At 43.1% G+C, this 14,263-nt stretch overlaps 1 protein-coding gene across 3 annotated transcripts in view; it reads left to right on the top strand.

Moving 5' to 3' along the window:
* The window catches only part of LOC124005417 (raftlin-like), a 69,934-nt gene that overhangs the window by 40,101 nt on the left and 15,570 nt on the right, over window positions 1–14,263 (top strand). For 2 of the 3 annotated variants that reach the window (XM_046314660.1, XM_046314661.1), the window contains exons 5-7: window positions 208–673; window positions 3,261–3,464; window positions 9,982–10,100. In XM_046314660.1, coding sequence (XP_046170616.1) covers window positions 208–673; window positions 3,261–3,464; window positions 9,982–10,100 — 789 coding nt within the window. The remainder of the gene's footprint in view (window positions 1–207; window positions 674–3,260; window positions 3,465–9,981; window positions 10,101–14,263) is intronic. The other variant, XM_046314662.1, reaches the window with a different exon arrangement.

Here is a 14,263-nt window from a genome sequence, read left to right as displayed (position 1 = left end):
TCAAGGTTATCACACATTTTTTAGAAAGTCCATTGAGCACTAGCTAAGACGTTGATCTTGCTCATGATTAGCCAACATGAGCTTAAATGACAGTCCATCATAAACAGAGCATACAGTATGAATGGTTGGTATAATTAAATAGTATTTGTAAAAGTCAGGTCGTCCACCGATCTCTCTAAGGCGGTTGTTTGCTCTCTGTCTCTCCAGCAGATCCAGGAGGCTGCAGACCAGGGGGTCATGTTTGTGGGCTTCATCCAGGAGCCGTGTGGGTTACGAGGTACCCAGACCAGAGAACCAGAGACGCCCTCCCTCTCCCTCCACTCCAGCCCCAGTTCCGTGCTAGGCTCCCTGAGCAGCCGGAGCCCCACTAGCCCCCGGACCAATGGAGAACCAGGAGCCCAGGAGCAGGCGATGGACACTGGGGGCGGTGAGGACCAAGGCTCCTTATGTAAGGGTGGGGAGGACCAGACTAGGGACACGGGGGGGAGTGAGACTGCTGTCGGGGAAAGCAACCATGATGGAAGATCCTCTCTTCCCATAACACCATCCACAGAGAGCGAGCAAGATCATGATCAGGATGTTATAGTGGAAGACACACTGACACACAACAATAACAAGACAAACTTTGTGGAACTGAAGGAGAAACCAAGCTGTCACACTCAGAGAGCCAGTGGTGAGTATTGTCAGATTTCCATTCGTTACTATGTAATTGGATTCATATACAGTGTGCCAGGCAAGATTCAACTTGAAACAGCATAAATGGTTCTTCAATTTCCTCACACTGTGGGGCAGCATAAAGTGGGATTCAATTAGCATATTTCAGCATCTTAGAATACCAGATGGACGGCTCTTCTCTCTCACACACATTCTCTTTCAAACCCAGTTGGAAAACGTGGTCATGAAATGTGCATGTGTGTTGAATACACCCCTCTGTGCGTGTGCGTGTGTGCGTGTGCGTGTGTGTGTGTGTGCGCGCGCGTGCGTGAGTGCGTGTGTGTGCGCGTGCGTGTTGAATGCACCCCTGTGTATGTGGCTCCCTGTAGACACAGCACCCTGGTCCGTCTGGACGTCCCTCCAGTGTGTATTACAGTGAGATAACCCCCCCACCTCATTCAGCCTCCTCCCTCATCCCCAAACCTCCACAGTCCACACCACCACCACAGCATAGCCAGCATGGTGTGTGACCATGTGCCAAGTGCCCTTGTCCTCTTCGCTAATGCTCTCACAGTCTCAGTTCTGGGTGGCTTTGCCCCTATAATCCTCCTGACTTCTGATTCTGGAGGTGTACAGTAAACAACAGCAGAATAGGGAACAGGGTCACAAGCCAACAGTCAGAAGTGAAACTGGGACATGAAACTGACATGCTCTAAAATGATTGGTTATAGAAACAAGTGCTGAGAACATTTCTGTGGGATCACAGGTGTGAGAGGAGGAAGTGATGGTATATAAAAAGACAGACTGGACAAACATCACAATGGTCACTCACACACATCAGTATTGGTGTTACCTCTTACCACTCTCCAACTAAAAATCATGTTGCAGAGAAAGCTGTCCGGGGACTGTTAGTCCTCATTAAATCAGTGTTGAGGAGGGTGGATTAGCAGAACAGATGCTGTCATGTTCAACAGTGGTTCTGCACAGTACACATTATCAGTTAGGATTATGGGCCTGACCTTGTCACTTGGACAGGCATCCATCAGGCCAGACTTTTAAAGGGACCCATTTGGAATGTTGTAATTGCGTTCAGGCGCTCGTTTACTCGTTAGTCGTCAATTTTCTCAAATGATTGGACCACACAAGGTATCGTCTCATAGCAGGCCTGTCATCTGATATTTTCCATGTGACTGTAGCCTGGCAGGTCTCAATAGCCAATACACCCTACTGTGTGTTATCGCCATCCAATTCTCAGGGCAAGTCAAGGGCGATCATAAAATATTTGTTTAACTCTGAGGCCCCTGATGCTAAAATTGCTGAGTCGGTTGCGTTACGAGTCCCTGGATTATCTTCAACTCCAGGTTATACCTCTACCGTAACTTACGTTTAACCCTTTGCATACAAAGCTAGCAATCAAATGGAAATAACGTATGCCACAAATTGTGTTGTTATAAAATGTATGTTATACATTTTACCACGATTATCTCATCTTTAAATGCGTTCCCATTGAGCTATCTGGTTTAATCAGGTGCATTAGTGCCAGGTCTCTGTCAGCATAAATGATAAACGGTCTGTGACACATTTCAGACGCAGAGCATTTAGTGGGATGGTGAAGCTAGCAGTCCCTCAGAACCGCTGGCCTTGAACGAGTAAACATCAACTTTAATATCATGTGAAAGCCTCATTTAAATGCACTCTTTTTGGTGGGAAACAAACAGAAAAATGAAGATTAGTGGAGCGACTTTGTTGTAATGACTTGGTTTTCAATAAGTTTGTAGTTCCTCCAACGTATGCAGGGAGAGTTGTGATGCATTTTTGTCATTCAGTTGTGATTCTGTAGCTTTGAAGAGTGGAAAATGACAATATTTTGGGAATTAGGTGGCCAGCTGTCACATCAGTCAGACGTGGCAGAAAGGAAATGGTTATAAATGATTCATTCTTCCTGGGTGTCTTACTGAATGACTGACAGAAAACCAGAGCAACTGAACCATGGTCCCCTCTGATGTAGTGTGTGTGTGTGTGTGTGTGTGTGTGTGTGTGTGTGTGTGTGTGTGTGTGTGTGTGTGTGTGTGTGTGTGTGTGTGTGTGTGTGTGTGTGTGTGTGTGTGTGTGTGTGTGTGTGTGTGTGTGTGTGTGTGTGTGTGTGTGTGTGTGTGTGTGTGTGTGTGTGTGCGTGTGTGCGCGCGTGTGTGTCTTTTGTGAGTCTTCGTGTGTGTGGGAGTCTAACACATTCTGGCCCTCCGTCTGGTTCACATGGGGATGGCAGATATTAGCATTAAAAAGAGAAGATTATGCCACACATGATTTAAATGGCTGCTGCCAAAACAAAAGTCCATTCAAATGTGTATGCATTGGTCCATATTAAAGGAGGACCATTTCAATTGAGGCACAAGCCTTTGGTAGGGGATTGTGGGAAAATGACGAGTCAACTCTTGTTATGTGTTATTAATCACCTCCGTTGTGGGGTATGAGTCAACTCTGTTGTGTGTCATAAATCACCTCTGTTACGGGGTATCAACTCTGTCACATTATAAATCACTGTTGCGTGGCATGTTTTATGTCAGCACAATCTATAGCGATGGAGATGGACTGTTCTGTGTTCTCAGGGGTGGAGCTGCTAGCCCTGTTCAACCACCCGACTGACCGTGAGGGCCAACTGAAGTACTACACTGGGAAGGTACCGCTGAGGGTTCAACTCCGTGACGAGGGGGTCAAAGGGGTGGAGGCCAACTGGCTGGATCACATGACTCAGCACTTCAACAATGGGGCCTCGCTCGTTGATGGATACTTCCACCTGGGCAACGACGACGGTAAACAAACCATCCAACGTCCACGAAATGTTTTTACACACAGTACTTTTTAACGTAGCATCTGTTCTGCTGTGGTACTAGTACTAGCAAAGTAATTGGCCTCTTCACAATTTCTCAGTACTTATTGCATTTGTCTGGCAAACCTCTTATTTTGTTCCACATGAGTAAATCATGTAAAAGATAAATAATAATAAGACAAAGGAAATGATGACTTAGCTATTGCCAAAATATCCTGTCCCCTTTTCAAACCGTTCAGTCTGTGCTGTTGTTGTTCTGGTAGTGCGCTGTGCTTACTCGTCTACTGCACATTGCACTCCATATCTAGACCCCGGGGCATGACACTTAATTCTGATGGTGCAGAAAACCCTCAACCGGAGTAAATAAGAGTCATAATTCATTCATCTCCTAAAGTGAGCGCATCAGCGCCTCTGAAACACAGATAATTAACCTGATGGCAATTGAGTGCCTCCTTGCATATTTTATCTCTTTAGAATGGGGTAATGAACCGCATTATTATAATTCCTTATTTTCTATTAGGTTATTCTATGTGTGGTTATTCTATGTGTGGTTATTCTATGTGTGGTTAAGATATGCATCTTACATTACAGCATGAGTGTATTATAAAAATACATATTGGCTAAGCCGTGTTCTGTATTGATCTGGAAATGTCAGCTCCCTATCAGAAGTAGCCTGTCAAGTATACTGTATCGGGAACAGCCTGTCAATGCATGCCTGCCAAACCCTTTTCAAACAGACAAGTGTGTCGAGATGAACGTTGTGTTCGTGTGACCCTCTTGGGAACTGTGCATGGTAGGATATCAAAGCCAAGACAACATCACGTGTTTGTTCCTAATTACATCAAACGGAGGAGCGTCTGGCTTTAACAAGCCTGAGAACCCATCGAATCTAGTACCTCTTTGAGATCCATGTGTGAATACATTAGAGCCTGAGAACCCATGGCCGTGCAGACGAATCTAGTACCTCTTTGTGATCCATGTGTGAATACATTAGAGCCTGAGATCCCATGGCCGTGCAGACGAATCTAGCACCTCTTTGAGATCCATGTGTGAATACATTAGAGCCTGAGAACCCATGGCCGTGCAGACGAATCTAGCACCTCTTTGAGATCCATGTGTGAATACATTAGAGCATGAGAACCCATGGCCGTGCAGACAAATCTAGCACCTCTTTGAGATCCATGTGTGAATACATTAGAGCCTGAGAAGAAACTCTTCTCCCTGGCGCTTGAGACCGTCTCCTCTCTGTAAACATCAAGGGCATCCTGGGACGGGAAGCAGCACAATGAAAGATTGTAGCGTGTCAGTGGTGATGACACTCGGTTTGATTGGAGATTACAATGACAGTCACAGCAGAGCACCAGAAGTGCAAAATAAGTGTCTCTGATTGTCATTGTGTCCTCTGTCTCGGATGTCGTGCAATGCAACTGTGTACTATAATGCTCTGCATGGTCCTGTTATGCCTTGTTTCCTGAAAGTGGTCTTGTTGTTAAGCTCTTCCTCTGAACTGTTTGGTAGTGCATCTACTTTCCCAATACCCTCCCAATTTACATGACATCATAGGCCTACCAAAGTAACAATCCTAAAACAAGCCAAGCAAATGTGGTTACCGGTAGGCAGTTACCCCTTTTTGGTTCTCTTTGAAAACAGAATTAACAATGATAATAACTATGTATGTCCCTGTACCTTATAGTTACAGAGGAATCGTCTCTCTGCAATATAAAGTTTCCCTCCATTCTTCTGAACTTGTTTCGCTGTTGTTTACTCCTAGAGTCCTACGCCTCTTCGAATACATATTCATTACTTCCCCCTGCTTGGCTGGCCTTTTGCTAAACCCGGCGCTACCTCCCGACTGTGGCTGGCTGTCGACAGCCTGCCTGGAATGGTCCAGGGGAATACCACACATGCTGTCTCTCCTCCTGCTCTTCTGCCCTCGCCCCTGAAGAGATGGGTTTCCATGGTGAAGCTCACTGAGGAGGCAGGGAGGTGGGGGGGTGGGGGGGATAAGTCCTGTTTAATATCCCGGCGTGGCTAGGTGGGATGGAGGCGGGAGACTGGTGGGAGTGGGTTCAGAGAGACCTCGCCGGCACGGAGGGTCGGATATTAGTTTGTTATTGAATTTGCAGATCGTGGCACTGGTAGGCGGCTCCTGTGTAATGTTAATGGCCCCGCCACCCTGCGGCGTCATGAGAGGGGCATTAAAGATTGATATCAGGCCCAGCGTGTCACAGTGCCCATGCCGCCCTAAGGCACGGCTGGAGTTCTGAGGGGGGAGCGATTTGTTTACTGGTGAATTGACACTAATGGTGTTGGTGGGGAGTTTTTCTTTGTTACACTTAGCTTATGCTATCTCCGCCGTGACAATGAGGATTTGTAGCTGGCGCTGTGAAACATTTGAGCTATTCATATGCATGGCAGCTAGCATAGTGCTTAGCTTTCTATATTCAGGCACAGCCGGTAGAGAGAGAGAGAGTTCCCAGAATGAAATTCCAATAAGGTATTACTTCACAGTGAACAGAATTGATGAAAGTTGTGCTGGCAATGTTTATGGCCAAAGATTGGTTGTGCAACAGGGCTTGAAGGCGTGTGTGTGTGTGCGTGTGTGTGTGTGTGCGCGCGTGTGTGTGTGTACGCGTGTGCATGACTGTGAGCAGTGGTGCAAAAAGTACCCAATTGTCATACTTGAGTAAAAATAAAGATACCTTAATAGAAAATGACTGAAGTTAAAGTCAACCAGTAAAATCCTACTTGGGAAAAAGTCATTTTGAATGTCCGGGAAAATGTAGAAAAATGTCTTTTAAATTGTATTTTAGAATGTAGTGGAGTAAAAGTTGTAAAATATTGAAATAGTCATGTACAGATACCCCACTTAAGTAGTACTTTAAAATATTTTTACTTAGGTACTTTACACCACTGACTGTGTGTGATTTTGGATGAACATAACTTTGTGTAAGGCAGGGTACAGTATTCATGTAATATTCCTTAAAACCCTAGCTATAACCAGAAGTCTGCCCGGTAAGCACAGGTTTGTGGCCCCTAGCTTCCAAACCTTTGGCTTATAGGAGGAAAGCCTTGGCCAATCCACACTTGAGGTTGACCGATTATGATTTTTCAACGCCGATACCAACTATTGGAGGACCAAAAAAAGCCAATGCCGATTAATCGGCCGATTTATAAAAAATAAAATGTTTTTTACAATATATAAATATTTGTCATAATGACAATTACAACAATACTGAAGGAACACTTTTATTTTAACTTAATATAATACATCAATAAAATCAATTTAGTCTCAAATAAATAATGAAACATTTAAATCATGCAAATACAAAGTGTTTGAGAAGAAAGTAAAAGTGCAATATGTGCCATGTAAAAAAGCTAACGTTTAAGTTCCTTGCTCATTACATATGAAAGCTGGTGGTTCCTTTTAACATGAGACTTTAATATTCCCAGGTAAGAAGTTTTAGGTTGTAGTTATAGGACTTATTTCTCCCTATACCATTTGTATTTCATATACCTTTGACTATTAGATGTTCTAATAGGTACTTTAGTATTGCCAGCCTAATCTCGGGAGTTGATGGGCTTGAAGTCATAAACAGCGCAATGCTTGAAGCATTGCAAAAACTGCTGGCAAATGCAGGAAAGTGCTGTTTGAATGAATGCTTACGAGCCTGCTGCTGCCTACCAATGCTCAGTCAGACTGCTCTATCAAATCATAGACTTAATTATAATATAATAACAGACAGAAATATGAGCCTTAGGTCATTAATATGGTCAAATCCGGAAACTATCATTTCAAAAACCAAACGTTTATTCTTTCAGTGAAATACGGAACTGTTCCGTGTTTCATCTAACAGGTGGCATCCATAAGTCTAAATATTGCTGTTACATTGCACAACCTTCAATGTTATGTCATAATTACGTAAAATTCTGGCAAATTAGTTCACAACGAGCCAGGCGGCCCAAACTGCTGCATATACCCTGACTCTGCTTGCACAGATCGTAAGAGAAGTGACACAATTTCCCTAGTTAAAATTCTAAATATGCAGGTTTAAAAATACACTGCTCAAAAAAATAAAGGGAACACTAAAATAACACATCCTAGATCTGAATTAATGAATTATTCTTATTAATATTTTTTTCTTTACATATTTGAATGTGCTGACAACAAAATCACACAAACATTATCCATGGAAATCAAATTTATCAACCCATGGAGGTCTGGATTTGGAGTCCCACTCAAAATTAAAGTTGAAAACCACAATACAGGTTGATCCAACTTTGATGTAATGTCCTAATAAAACAAGCATACATTCTACGTATGGGTGGTCCCGGGAATCGAACCCACTCAAAATGACCACTCAAAATGAGGCTCAGTAGTGTGTGTGGCCTCCACGTGCCTGTATGACCTCCCTACAACGCCTGGGCATGCTCCTGATGAGACCTGGACTAAAGCATCCACCAACTCCTGGACAGTCTGTGGTGCAACGTGGCGTTGGTGAATGGAGCGAGACATGATGTCCCAGATGTGCTCAATTGGATTCAGGTCTGGGGAACGGGCGGACCAGTCCATAGTATCAATGCTTTCCTCTTGCAGGAAATGCTGACACACTCCAGCCACATGAGGTCTAGCTAGCATTGTTCACTCTCTCTAATCCACAAACATTAGTAAACCCACTCTTTCTATATCTCTCCTTCTCTCTCTGGATTCCTGTCTGTCCCGTTTGAAAATATAGATAAGCTGTCACAGCCCTGTCTCCTGTTCTCCCCGGCAGTGATAAGCGCACATGTTTAAGTCATGTCAGTAACAGACAGGACTTGGGTCATTCGGTTGCTTCTGCGGTCAATAAGGCTTTAGATTCCCCTCCGTTTTTTTACTCCCCTTTGTCTCTCCTTCAAAGTCTATGTCAACCTTGCATCAGTCTCTTTGTCACTTAGTGCCTGTCTTCAGTCCACTCCCCTGTCACCGGTCGTCACCTGTCATCACCGGTCATCACTGGTCGTCACTGGTCTCGTCACTGGGCCCTAGTTAGGTTGGTGCTCCGTGTCAGTTGGTGTCACAACACACGCCGCCATTGCCACTATCTCTCAGTACATCTGTGTCACGCTGTCTTTCAGTTCACTCTCTCTGTGTCAGAGATAGTATGTGCACGTCTCACTCTCAGTATGTTCAACCTCAGGTGCCTGGAGAGGATAGGCTAGTCGATGAGATTACATTGTCCCATTGCGAATGAACATGTGTTTCCCTCCAAGCTTCTGGTTCACTCACTCTACATTGTCAGTCAAGACTCAACTCAAAATGTTATGCTGTTATTTGTGTTGGCACTACATGTCCTCCAAACCTCTCAGCCCCACGGTAACTCAATGTCTGGCAGCATCATGCCAAGAGCCAGCATGTTCCTCCTAAAGCAAAGGGACCCGATCCCTGTGTGCATCTCACCTGAGTGATCCCAGTGCATCGGCAGGCCAACCCAATCTCCAAGAGGGCTTTCCAATTACACGCCAAGCAGGGAGACGTCTGATGAACAATGGATGGGGGGGATGTAAAGGAGGGGTAGGGTGGAGGAAGGACGGAGGGAGGGAGGGCGGGAGAGAGGGGGAATGAACAACGACAATGTCTGTATTTGAAAGGAGCCAATAGATGTCTGAGAGATGTCTTCAATTGAGCACGTCCAGCAGCCTTAAATGGGTTTTCTGGGGGGAAATAAAGGACCCTGTCATCCCTCCCTTTCCAGCCGGCCCTCGTTCCCCCATTATTAGGGCAGAGTAATGAAATGTGGAGTGTCTCATGGTGGAGCCTGGGCCGCACCAACTCTATTAGTGTGTAAATGGTACGGGAGTAATGAGAAAGCACTCGGGCCAATTGAGGGCCAACTGAGAGCCCTGGTCTGAAGGGCAAGAGGTTCCAGCACACTGCTCAATGGAATCAAAAGAAATGCGGGATGGAGAAGAAGCTCACCAGCTCGCTAATGTTCCTATCCCAATCATGCCCAAACTGGTAATGTTACCCTTGTCCATGCGGTTCAAATGAAATGGAGTCTATAGAAAATCCATTTTATTTGGACCATGGCCCTGTCTTGGAGTATTAGTCCTAACATGTAAATATCTACAATATGTAAATATCTACAATATGTCAACGCATATAATTGTTTTCAGATGAATTGTGTTATGCTTCAAAATCTGTCCATAATGTCTGTCTGTTCATCTATAATCCAAGCTTCTCCAAGCTTCTTCCCTGAAAGAAACACTCTCTCTTGTTCTGTCATAGCTACACAATCCATATCTGGCCCTTGCTTATACAAATGGTCCATGCTGCAGCCCTGCCTGTTAATAAATGGCCCAGTGTCTGTGGGTTGCTGGTTGGCTGTGTAATGTCATTAACTTCTATCTCTTCTTTGCACAGCCTAGAGGCCTGGGAGCCAGACAGACAGACACCCTCCATTCTGTGAATACTAACTCCTGGCCTCCCTCTTCATGGCCTCCCTCTCCATTTTCTACAGATTTGCAGCCTAAATCGGTGGAAAGTGTCTTCATCTTCCAGGAGGGGACGGAGGGCAGCGACCAGAGCGTGACCACCACGTACGACGCCATCGTTGTGGAGCAGTGGACTGTCATTGACGTGAGTGGTTTTTTTTACATGGCTCGGAGCGTTTGAGTGTTTAATGTGAGAGTCATCATATGGAAATATTCCCTCGAACCATGGTGGCTCTGGCACATGTGTCACGGTGGCTTGATGGCTTATCTTATCAGCAGCAAACAAGCCCTTATCTGGCCAGCGATTAAGTCCCCAGTTTGAGCAAATCCAAGTTGGAAATGGATTTCTGTCTACTTCTGAAGGGTTTGAGGCTTTTCTATGTGTGTGTGTGTGTGTGTGTGTGTGTGTGTGTGTGTGTGTGTGTGTGTGTGTGTGTGTGTGTGTGTGTGTGTGTGTGTGTGTGTGTGTGTGTGTGTGTGTACGTGTGTGTGTGTGTCAGTGTAATCGAGTTTAGAGTTTGAGGCTGTCGAAGTGTGAAAATAGACTTTTGTCCCCTAAATGTGACTGGAAAATTGTCCAGCTCAGAGAGGAAGTCTGCTCACAAACACAGAATTTATCCCTTGAAATCACAATACTCTTAACCCTTTAAAATGACTAAAGAATTCAGACTACACAATATTCGCCTCCTTATATTTGTTCAGCGTCCCACACCACACAAAAACCTAGGCGCTTGTGTCTTGTGACGGTTACACACTGTACGATTTTGAAAATCTTGGAGTATGTAGGTATCTTTATGTTAATACTGTGGTAAAGGTACTGCAATAATGTCTTAATTAAAGACCAGTAATTATTTGGTCAACTACTGAGAAATAACATGGATTTGACATACTTTAAAAAAACACCTTTGGAAGTTAATCGAAGGACAAAGCAACAATGTGTAACAACTTTAGATGTTCACATTATAGTTCCAATGAATCCAATCAAAAGTGCTGGCCAGGACTTTATCAAAAGCAATTTTGCTCGACTAATCTCTCCTGAAGTTAGCTTGATAACACTATTTTACAAAGGATGATCAGACTTCATACCCGGCACATTCATTATGATAACTGCTTAAAATGTATATGCAAATTATCCTCACCGCTCATTGTCGTTTCGGTGCCAGAATAATTACTTTAAAATTATGCAGAATATTGATTGGGATATTTTTCCCCAGTGCTCTCATTCCCATCTTGCTGAAAGACTGACAGGTGGTTGGATTTATGAGCAGCGAAAACAAGAAAACAGGCTGGTTCACTGAGAATTCAATCAATATTGTTGTGTTGAGGCAGGAAGTGCAGCTTTTCTGAGAGATTTTGTTTTCGTATGGCACGGAACATGTCAAAACTTCTGTTTTAATTGATAGCAAACTTCTAAAACAAATCTGACTTTTAACCTAAATGAGGAGTTATTACAGTATTATTTTGCGCGGTATTCACAATCACGTTGGTAGAATGTGGTATGATTGGTACAGTGTAGATATGTGTAGAGCTCTTTGTGGCCAAACTGTTTGGTCTGTAATCTAGAAAGTCAGACCTTTTTGTGGGAGAATGGGTCATTTCGACAGCAATTTATTTGTTACTTTACATTCACATTAGTCAACATGTGTTCACCATATAAGAATGTATACGTTAGACCATTTATTAAAGAAAAGTACGGCTAAATAATAACTGTACAGATGCTCAGAATTCTGCGGTCTAATGGATGGACAATCTACTTTAGCCAATCAGAAACATTCTTCACATTTTCTTCAACAAATGACTGTGCTCTGATGAAGGTCGACTGACAAATTTTCATCTAACTGGAAGTGTGCAAAGACTTTTTCCTATTTCTACAATAAATGACTCAATGCACTGAATAGGGCATACAGTAGATGTGCATGGAGCCCACCAAATGAATAACTAGACATAATTTCCTACACAAACTAAAATTAGGACTGTGCTCCCGTCTCTCGTATCAAAAGGAAAATCAATATGAAAGTTCAGCCTTGGATATAATGCAATGCCTCCCCTTATCACTGAGCTCGTACAGCTGTAACAAGAAGTTCCTCCTTGAATCCAATAAGAGAGAGTCTTTATAGATTTTGCAACCTTGTTATTAGTTCCTATTGATGGAAGGGAATGAAATGCTTAGTATACCGGCATGTTAGTATATTTCTAACACTCTCATAGTTTCTAGATAAATGATTTAACCAATAACATGCGTGACAACTGAAAACAACAGGGGGTGGATGTGTGTGAATATCCTTTATGATAGCACAACTGCTAATATTTACTGCCTAACTGTGTCCTTTGGGGATTTGGAATGCATGTGGTGCAATGTGGTCAACATTTGGGTTATACTGTACATTACTTGACATTTTATGAGGTGTTCTACTTAAGTGACAACGCCAGAGAAGCTGGTGTTTGGAGGATATATTGGCACGTGGGTTGTTAGGCCCGAGACGAAGTCGTGCCAATATATCCGCCAAACACCGACATCGTTATCACATTTATGCAATGATTTACCAACACATTCAAATAATGATTTACATAATTGTATTAAAAACGTTATTTCGCAGATTTTTGTTTTTAGACCAATTCATCCTTCCACGAGATATAGTCCCGACACAAATCTAGGCTTGCTACCCAAGCCGGCTGGTAATTTGTTCGGTTGCCAGAGACGCGAACCAGTCGTTCAGTCTTTTTTTGTTTTGTATATATGGACGAGACCCAGTTGTTTCTTCTAAATGTTCTATTGCCATACTGGCTGGCAACGTTCTTAGCCGTAGTTGGCTAGCTAACAAGCAAGGGATAACTTCGAGTCACGTCAAACAGTGCAGCCAAAGTAGCTGCATTTTCACTTGTTTAAGCTGTTCTCTAGTTACATTTATTTGTTTACATCCATAAGAATGAGCTAATAAGGCACGATCAGGACACTATTGTTCAGAGGAGCTAGCCAACAACACAGCTAACACAATCACTTCAAACGGAAGCTGGAAAGACGGCAAACGAGCTGCACTTTATTTATTTTGACCTGTTTTCTAATGACCTTTCTATGTATATATCCATAAAAAGGATGCTGATTCGTGATTGACTGGCTGAGAAAATCTGCATGTCTGTCTCATTCCGACAAGTTCTTTACAATGCGAGAGCTGGAGATCAAACTTGAACATTGAAACGATGTTGCGAATGTCGGAGACAAACAGGAAATTTATACAAATATCCGCTGTTGACAACTAAATGTTAGTCTAAAAGAAATGTGAGATAATGTCTAGATGCTTTTTTCATAGTAGAGATCGAGTTTATAAATTGCCTGGCTGGGCTGATGAGACAGTGGATTTCCCAGTCAGATGGAACAGAATAAATAGGCATTTTAATGTCATAGAGTTAGCCGGTGGTAACATGTGAAATAGACACCGGCTGGAATGCAGTTTTAACCAATCAGCATTCAGGTTTAGACCCACACGTTGTATAATGTGTCATAAACACATTCTTGGCAACTTCATATAGCATAGATGCGGTATAGGTCAATGGAACTCAGACCATGGTGGATAGAATGGCTCCGTATTGGTGCACCTTCAAATAAATCTAACAAAGTGGATATTCGTCAAATCCGTCGTGATTGTAGCAGGACCACAATGTGGTTACTAAAGTCCGATTTGGATATATTTGGCTGCATAACATTTAGAAGTTATTCCTTTTCAGGTTTAGAAGAAGTGACCGCTTAATTCTAACTCCTGTTTGTGTAAGCTGGTATAATAGCTACAGTACCATACAGAAATAGGTGGTGGCAGTCAAAGTCGTTTTTAACTGCAACGCAGTTCATTGGTGACGATGACATGAACATGTATTGGGGTTGACATCCATACAACCATTATACACCCATTTTGACGTCAACATAGTGTGAAATACACATATAAACAATAGCCTAAATATATGCTAATTTTGCTGGGGGGGAATGAGGAGATTCGGAATCTTTCCACAACAGTGTCTTTCCCCCACGCGTTTCCATGGCATTTCCATTGTTTTGGTCGAGTTCCTTTGACCCCTTCACTACATCTATTCATAATATGTCTGTGTGTGAAACATATATATATAGGACTTAACATGATGAACTGTTTAACACTCAATCATGGTTTTCTAAATGCTCATTAAGATGCCTTACTACAACAACAAAAAAACATACTAAATGCCTTCCTCCATTACATTGGACGACAAAAGTGCATGGCCATTATCCGGAGAGGCATTATACATAGAACTCTACCAGTAACACTACTGTGTGCTTGAGGC

Source organism: Oncorhynchus gorbuscha, linkage group LG19 (genome assembly GCF_021184085.1).
Source record: "Oncorhynchus gorbuscha isolate QuinsamMale2020 ecotype Even-year linkage group LG19, OgorEven_v1.0, whole genome shotgun sequence".
NCBI lineage: Eukaryota > Metazoa > Chordata > Actinopteri > Salmoniformes > Salmonidae > Oncorhynchus > Oncorhynchus gorbuscha.
The sequence above is the reverse complement of the archived record's forward strand: the minus strand, read 5'-3'. Positions and strand labels throughout refer to the sequence as shown.